General features: G+C 33.9%; 1 protein-coding gene across 1 annotated transcript in view; it reads right to left on the bottom strand.

Annotated features, from left to right (window-relative positions):
- The window catches only part of LOC102681041, a 10,218-nt gene extending 2,006 nt beyond the window's left edge, over positions 1–8,212 (bottom strand). Inside the window, exon 1 of the mRNA XM_006620927.2 lies at positions 7,467–8,212. Coding sequence (XP_006620990.1) covers positions 7,467–7,624 — 158 coding nt within the window. The 5' untranslated portion in view covers positions 7,625–8,212. The remainder of the gene's footprint in view (positions 1–7,466) is intronic.
- Between the last annotated feature and the right edge of the window lie 1,331 nt (positions 8,213–9,543).

Raw genomic sequence — 9,543 nt, 5'->3', positions numbered from 1 at the left:
TTTTTTTTTTTTTTTTTTGTAATTGAATTTTTATACTTGAAGAGAGGGGAGGGGAGGGGGAATTCGTTCGATGGATTATGTCGAGATAGGAGATTGATATAAAAATAAAAAAAGAAAGAAAAAAAAATGAAATATCAAAGGCAGATTGGAAAGTTTGAAAATATTATTAAAAATGACTTTTTTGTCAGAGAGATTGTATTCAGAATACTTCCAACGGTGTTTCGTTAAATTTAAAAATAAATTTTCGATATTTCGTAAATAACTTTATTTTAATTCTTTTATGGTAATATATTTTAATATCAGTGTATAACATTTTATTTCTTAATCCTTTCGAGAAGGATTTCTCTTTTGGCAACGAATGGACTCGATAATTTTTACACGAAATAATCTCTCTTTGAACTCTATTCCTGTAATCGCATTACATATTCAAATTTTATTTTATATTAAACAGTCTATTTCTTAATCGTATATATATTTTAATTACATCTTATCCAATCTTTTTTATCGTAAAAGTTACATCGCAACATCCCATCAACAGGATTAAAATCACATCTCCGCGAAACCCAAAAAACATATTCAAATTTTATTTTGTATCGAACATCTATAATTCTACTAACAATAATTATCAATTATATAATTACAAAATTATCGCAAATTTCTTCTAATTTTATCCAATATTTTCAACGTTGCATCGAACCACATCCATCCCATCAATTTCGAAAGAATGAAATCACATTTTACGTAACGTCGAAATCGAAATATTTCACCTCTGCTAACTGAATAATCGTCAATAATTACAAATTATCAAATTTCTTCCAATTATATCCTTTTCGCCCATGAACGTTCGAATCACATTCATCCCATCCAGTTTCGAAAAGATTATCAAGTCACGTCTCGCGTGAAGTCGAGATCAACTCGAAACAGTGTATCTCCCGAAGAGAAAACCCGAGCACGCCCCCTCCCCCCCCTCCAAAAACCAGCGCCGGACACAAGCGTAATAGTTTCACGCGCGATTAATCGATAATGCGAGTCACAGCCAAAAATACCTGTACTTCCAAACCCACAACCGGCCCAATTCACGAAACATCTCGATAAATCCACGCTCTAATCCCGAAGGGGAGGGTCGCGTAATCCCGGCCCAACGTCGTTTCCAAGCTTTGTCGCGACTCGAAAAAACCTGGGCTGGGTTTTCGAGGGAGGAAGAGGGTGAAAGGAAGAGGGTGGAAGGAAGGGAAGAGGAATAAATCCGAGGGGGAAGGCATGGAAGGAAGAAAACACAGAGGAGGAGGAGGAGGAGGAGACGGTGGAGCGGCGCGGGTATCGATCAGGGTCAGCTTCGGAGAATTTCTCTTCGTCTGGGGTGTACCTTGTTCGATCGATATAGGCAGGACTTCCTTCGCTTTTGTCTCTTCTCGAAGGGGAAGGGGAGGGGAAGCCCAGAGGATCCGGCGTCAACGAGCTTAAAGAAGAAGGTTCCTCGAATCAATCGTCGAGGGATGGATTTTCTTTGAATGTTCTTCGGGGAAATCGAGTTTGTTGTGGTGGGTTGTCAAAAAGTTTTTTTTTTTTTTTTTTTTTTTTTGAGAAGAATTTGATTGGAATGAATTCGAATTCGTATAGTGAGATTGATTTCTTTGAGGGAGATTGAAATTAGGGTAGATTTTAAAGGTTTCAGGATATTTGTGAGTCGTTGGATCACTCGTGACGAAAGATTTATCGATTAATTTCTGGGAAGGGAAAGAATAATCGAATGTGGAATATAAAATATAAAATACAAAATTTCTTATTATTCAACGATACTTTCTCTGGTAGAAATCCAATGAAAATCACAGCGAGCCTAAACAAAGCATCAGCCTAAATAAAGTTATTCCATGAACGGGAATAACAGGGAAATATTTAACGATTCGAGGCGAAAGACGTTGAACAAAAATGATTTAAACCTCCTCGTTAATTTGCATTCTAATATTCGCGGGATGCGATTCACCTCGTTAGACTCGTGTTTCCTCCGCGGATGGAATAGCGGTTGAGACGTCGTCGGATCCCCTCGTCGTCTCCATTCTCTCCCCCTTTCTCTCCCGTGCTCCCTGGTGTACTCGCACACCACGGGTTAAACGATTACTCGGTTATTACTTTACTTAACCCTTCGTTACGGACCGGGCCACGGGGAAAAGCCACGTCGGTTTCAAAAGCAAACGAATTATTCTCTTTCCCTCGTCCCCCCCCCCCTCTACCCCGTCTTCCTACCCTCGTTTCAATCTAGTCGCAAGTCTAGAGGCCGCGATCCTCCATCTACGAATTTCACGATTAATTATCGTGAGAAACTCGTTCTCGATCTGTCGCGTATACATTATCGTATCTATAAATATTTATTTAAAAAATAATAATAAAATAAATATAATTATACGTTTGAAATAAGTGAATCAATTAAGCATTTAAAGGAAAATTACGAAAAGGCAAATTAATTGAATTTTTTGGGACCACGAAAATTTCTGAATTTTGAATTTTATAATTCTAACAATTTTAAACATAATGTTGATATTTCTATATTGACACTCTTTGTATTCTTGAAAATTTGTACTTTTGAAAATTTAGGCTCATAAGTTACCCCAAAAAACGCAATAATTCCGAAAATTATTCATTTTAAATCTAATAATATTCCCCATCGCATGAATTCTCATCTATAATTAGAAAAAAAAATACAATATTGACACTTTTACATTGACATTCTTCCTTTTGAAAATTTACGTTCATTAAGTTACCCCAAAAAGTGCAATAATATTAAAAATCAATTATTCTAAATTCAACGACCTCATTATACGAATTCTCATCTATCATATCAAAAAAAAAAAAAATATATATAATATTAACACTTTTACATTGGCACTCTTCCTTTTAAAAATTTATGCTCATTAATTTATATAAATTACATAAATTAATTAATAAAAAATAAATAAATAAATTAATTTATTAATTACATAAATTACCCCAAAAAGCGCAATAATCCTAAAAATTATTCTAAATCCAACGAATCCATCTCATCATACAAATTCTCATCTATCATACGAAAAAAGAAATATAATATTGACATTTTTATATTGATACTCTTCCTTTTATTAATTTATGTTCATTAAATTACCCTAAAAAGCGCAATAATCCTGAAAATCAATTATTCTAAACCCAACAACATCCCTCGCCGCATCTGCATACGAAAAAAAAACAATTCCACCCTTCCATGTAACCCCACGAGTAGCAAGAAAACAGGAAAGAGCCCGGAAAGTCAACTTTCCATATCGTCCGCGCGATGAAGATACTTATCCCGCGAACTGGGTCAATTAGAGGGGGGTGGCCCGCGAAAAAGCAGCCAGGGGCGACGGCCCCGCTTTTAGGACGGCCTCTGTTTAAAGGGAGAGAGAGAGAGAGAGAAATTGCTTTGGGAAACAGGGGAGATTGCTAGGGTGGACGACAGGAATGGGCTGTATTTTCACAACCGGATCTAAGGAAGTCTTGTGGAACACGAAGATAGGATCCATCTTCTTCCGGTGAAAGTGTCTCGTTGGCCGATTTGAAGGAAGATAAGTCGAAAAGGAACGAGTTTTGAGAAATAGAGAGAGAATAAATGAGTCAATGAAGAAGAAGAAAAAGAAATTTCGATTTTTATAAAAAAAAAAAAAATGTAAAAAAGAAAAAGGAAACGAAGGGGGTAGACACGTTGAAGCCGTATTTTGCATCTTTTTGGATTAAAGGAAGAGAAATAGCGAGAGAATAAATGAGTCAATGAAGAAGAAGAAAAAGAAATTTCGATTTTTATAAAAAAAAAAAAAATGTAAAAAAGAAAAAGGAAACGAAGGGGGTAGTCACGTTGAAGCCGTATTTTGCATCTTTTTGGATTAAAGGAAGAGAAATAGAGAGAGAAAGAGAGAGAGAGTGAATGAGTTGAACAAGAAATTGAAGCGAATTGGCGGGATATTTAGTCAGATGGATGGACTCTCTGGTTCTTGCTCCTTGTTTACCCGTTTCTAAAGCTCTCGAGATCAGAATCTTTGGGAAGCTTTAGAATAGCTTTAGCTACAGAGGAAGAACGTTAAATTCCAGTTCGTCGATTCGTAGTTTAGTATCGGTAGTCGATCTTTGATGAGAATGTTTAATTAAGTCGCGAACGTTTTTCTTGGTCACTTTTTTTTCTCTGAATTGTTTCTGATCGAATGGAGGTGATTGATGGCTTTTTAAAAAAAGATCAAGATAAAATAAAAAATCCAATATATTTATTCCACGAAACTTCGAGAATACTTGAAATAAAGTGATATAAATTTTGGAGAAATAATGTAGAATAATATCTTAGAGAGACAAATAAATTGAGACAATTATAATTCCTACAAATAAGATAAAATCTTAGGAAAGAAAATATATGAACGCTAGCTAATTTAATCGATGCATTTATAACATCTATTATTATTTGTTATTTCTTAGAAAAAAAAAAAAAATTTGAAAGATTTCATTCGACTTTCGCATTGAAAATCGTCCTCGCCATATTCTCCAACACACTGTGAAACACCCCTTCACACCCCATTCATCAATATTCCTAGAATCTGTTCGTTTCTTGCATCGAAGTTATCATATTTTCCTTCGAGGGGGAAGAATATCCGGGTTACTCGAAAATTGAATCACTTCCAAGAATCAGACGAATCCCCTCCCACTTTTTCTCTCTCCGTTTGATCGATACGGCTTTTGTAACCGAAGACTTACCGATCCATAAGCTCCTTATTACTTCCATATCGAGCGTTTCTCCAGGACGTAGTAAGTAGCTCGAAATTAGAAGGAGAGCCTTTGAACCGTGCAATTAGGGAACGACAGACGTTCATGTACCTTCCTCCACTCTTTTTCTCTATCTCATATTTTTCACGTTAAGTGGTTGTTCCGGGTCTCCTTTACCGAACTCTTTCTGCAAACTTAATATCGTCGACTTTCTTCGAACGGTAATACAAAAATTTCCTTCTTTTCTTTTCTTTTCTTTTTTTTTTTTTCTTTTTTGCAAATTCAATAACGATGCGCTCTTTTTCTTTAAATCTCGAATTATATTTTTACATTTTATGCACACTTCTAGTTTTGAGTTCTAATTTCACTCGAATCATTGATAAATATATTTTCAAGATAGAAAGTTTTTTCGTTCAATTTATTTGAACTACTGTTTGAATTCCTCGAAAGATCATCTTTGTGAAAAGTGTTCGTTTATGAAAGAATCTCCGTTGAGAAATATACCATGCAAGAAGAGAAATAGGGTCCAGATCGTAAAGGACGAAATAGAGAGGCGAGGGAAAAAGAAGAGAGGAAAGGAAGAAAAAGGGATGAGCGTTATCCTCAGGCGTGCAACTGATATGAATAATTAATGCGGCGTGTTCTCTAGGTATACGTTCTCTAGGGCGAGAAGAAACGTTCTTGTACCGTGAAGAAAAAGAAAAACGTAATACGGAGGCTAATTGTCCCATTTAAATTTCATAGGACGCGACCGCGTTGAGTATTTGCAATTAAAATTATTTTATTGCATAGGGAACGATACACGAGGATGCCTTCTCGAAAGTGAGCCCGTTGTCTCACCGATCTACGAGAAGATTAATTCGAATTCTCTTGTGTTTGAACATTCCTTTTGATTTTTGACACGATAAATGATTCATTCTAGAAACGAATAAAAATTCAAGGAATAATACTTTGAGATGCGTAGAAAAGGCGTGATGAAGTTCGAAACATGCGAGGTGGACGTAATGGCGGCATGGAACGATTGAAGAATAAAACGAATTGTAATTATTTTCTTTTGATTTTTAATAAATGATTCATTTCTGAAATGAATAGAAAAAATAATATTCCGAGTTACGTGAAAAAGATGTGGTTTGAAATATGCAATACGAATGAAATATGAATGGCACGATTGCAAAACAAAATGGTGGAGATTCTAATTATTTTTTATCATGATAATGATGAAAGATTTGATTAATTTAATAAAAAAAGAAGAATTGCAAACTAAATATTTTATTTTATTATATTTTATTATAATTGCATAACAGATTTTCTATTTCATTATTCATTGAATACAATGAGACATCCCATACGTTAATCGATTATTACTCTAGAGTTAACGGTATTATAACAGGAATTTCAAAGAGAAATCCTTGGTGGCGACTGCAAGGATGGTCACCACATCAAAGAGGAGCATCAATGGACTGAAAGGTATAGTTCGCGAGTCCACGTAAATGAGTATTCTAATTAACGAAGTGCATGAAATACATATCTTCCATTTAAATGAACACTAGTCTTAGTATTATACATTTTTAATATATTATATTGATTAACTCAAATTCCTTTAAATGACAATTATATGTTGTTGTGGAAAAAGAATTTCATTATTTCATGATACAGATTAAATTATTCAATATAATATATTTATAAAATAGCATAAGTAGAATAAAATATTTCTCAGAGCAATAAATCCTTTAAAGCAATTTAAATCCATTTAGAATGCTATGTTTCTACATTTCTGAAACTTCCTGTTAAACAATAATTCATTTTAACCTTATTAACATTAAGTCTGCAGAAAACGTAACTTTAACCAGCTAGAAGAGCTAATTTAATCATTTGTAACATCCTCCTCCCCATCGTAATTCCTCTTATTCTTTCTATTTCTAAAATCTCTCTCATTATAATTTTACAACATAATCCCAAATTTATTCCTAAATTAATAAAGAGCTGGAATTTGTTTTTTGAGAAATATTATATTTAAGGAATATTTTATATTATGATCAACAACATTTACACGGAATGTTATTATTCTAGAATTTTCATTAAATTTTAGATAAATAGTTTCACTTTAACATTCAAAGAAACTTCAACTAGTTTCAATTATTTCAACTAGAGCCAACACTTTTGCTATAATTATCCTAATTATAATTGAACTTGAACCGTCATAATGTTCACAGTTCTACAACTACATTTGAATTCTAACCATCACACATTACTTCACGAATCATTCGAGAATAAAATTGAGAATAATTTTGGAAAAAGCTAAAAGAAGATCAGATATAAAGGACAGAGAAAAAGAGGAAGAAAAAAGACAAGAAAAGAAAAGTAAGAGCAAGAAAATAGGGGAAGAAGAGATGAAAAAATTAAAGAGACAAAAAGAGAAGTGATAAAGTATTATAAAAAGACAGGAAAAATAAAGTAATAAAAAGATGAAAAAAAGAAAAAACGAGGCTTTTTGAAAAAAAAAAAACAAGAAACAAAATCGCAGCTCTGAAAAGAAAAAAATAAAAGAAAAGAAAAAATGTGAAGAAGAAACGAGACAAAAGACGAAATATTTCCAAAGAAACGAAATAACAGAAAGGGAAGAAAAGGCGAACAGTGAAAGGAACAAAGAGAACCAAAGACAAAAAAAAAAAAAAAAAGAAAAACAACAAAAAGAAATCAAGAAAAGAACTCACCTAGCTTTAACTCGGGCGTAGGCAGGCAACTCCGCTAACGAACGGCCATAAAAAAGCGGAACGTGGTGCGAGTTCGAAACACATCCTGGCACAGAATCCATCTTTTCCATTGTCAATCGATCCTTTAAATCCCCCATTGATTCGGTGTTAATTGACATTTTGCCCGCCAGATAAGCCTCCCTCGCCCCCTCCTTTGTTCTCCTAATCGTCCTACAGAACTACCATCATGTCAGCTTCACTTTTACCCACGCCTTCGTTTTATTATGCCAATTCCTCTCGCTAAGATACGTGTACATATACAGAGGATCGAATATTAAAACTCCTTCAAGTTAATTACATTTTCGGATTGACTCGTTAATTTTTAATTTTTTTCTTTTCTTTTTTTTCCTCTTCATCTCTTTTTCCCCTCCGATATTTTTCGATGGATTTTTCGAAGATTTTTGATGAACAGGTTTCGATGATACGATGGTACGATCCGTTTCTGGAAAATGATTTTCAATATGATGGACAGATTTGAATGATGTAGAGAGAGGGGATGGGGTTTAGCGTGATTATTGTACAGATTGTATTATGGCGAGTGGCGCGATCGTGATGCGGATTTTACGTGTAAAATCGAGGAATATAAAATAACGCTTTTCGATCGTTCGAAGCAAAGAATATTGTATGATTTCGAATTTATATTCAAAATATATTCAATATACGGTTGAATCGCAGTTAAATTTGGATAAAAGGGCTGGATATAGAATAACGATGATGCATAGATATTATTTTAATTTCTAGAAAAAAATTATCTATCTTCGAACGCTCGATTTTATCTACAATTTTGCGAGAGAGAAAAGAAGAGATAAGTTTTTTTTCGAAATTTCGGGTTGGAAAAGATGGACTATACTTGAACCACCTTATTGAGGAACAAATATCTTAACAACGGAGGCCGGAAATCGAGCGAAAATCTTATTCGATTCGCGAAACTTACTTCTGGGACGATGATTCGCGAGAGCATTCGTAATTCGAGCGTTTTCTTTGGCGAAGAACGATCCGGAAGTGGCGGTAGATGAACTCAATTTGCGGTATCAGCGGCAACGAATCGATTGTTCTACTTCTGCCGAATACTTCCGCCGCCGCTTTTTCGCGCTTTTTCACCGATCACCGAACGAAACGTTCGAAAGAACTTTCTTCGAGGGTTGCTCGCAAAGTAGCAAGTATAAAGTTGAAATATTCAATTAAATATCGAATAAAGAATTTTTTTTATAATTTTCATTTAAATTTATCTTAATTTTCTTTTTGGAATTTTTTTATCAACTATATCTTCGTTTCGCTTGAATGTTATCATTATAGACAGGAAAAACGTTTCCAATTAATTCGTGGTTTATGAAATTAACAATAAGTGGTTAATATTCATAATGAATGCTGCAACGAATGTGTAATATTAATGATATATTTCGTTCATTATATATCTGAATGAAACAAAATTTATCGTGCCTAAAAATTGGAAAATTTCGTAAAAAGACTTCTCTGATATCATATAGATATCAACATTTTTCAATTAGGAAAGAGAAATAGAATGAGAAAATATTTTGTGTGATAAAAATTTTTAATCGACCCAGAAAGTGTATATTAAAATGCGTATCCTGTGAGGAAAAAAGTGATCAGTCGGTATCATAAGCTCATTTCCGCATTGACGTGCCGAACAATGGGGGTTCGGATTTCACAGAGAGAATGGACACTCGAATTACCGGACGTCATACCGAGCCATCGTATAATAGGGGGTTCGTGTCTTGCGTGATATACCCTCGTGCTTTTCACCGATAAACGCGTGTCGATATTTCCCCCGCTTGATCTCGCGATTCGACTTATAAATTAATCTCGCTTATCCTAGTATAACTAAAATAATAAGCTCTATACTTTTACTAGCGAAATTTTAATTTACGATAAAAGTAGAAAGGATATCGAAGATTTTTATAATAAATATATCAAAATATATGGAATTGGTTGTAGCTTTTTAATTTATTTTTTGATTTTTAAATTATGTTTTAACGTTGAATTTGAAAAGAATAATTTTCGAAAATTCCACGTCAAA

This window comes from Apis dorsata, unplaced genomic scaffold, assembly GCF_000469605.1.
Source record: "Apis dorsata unplaced genomic scaffold, Apis dorsata 1.3 scaffold_564, whole genome shotgun sequence".
In the NCBI taxonomy this organism is placed as follows: domain Eukaryota; kingdom Metazoa; phylum Arthropoda; class Insecta; order Hymenoptera; family Apidae; genus Apis; species Apis dorsata.
This window is presented reverse-complemented; position numbering and strand designations above follow the sequence as displayed.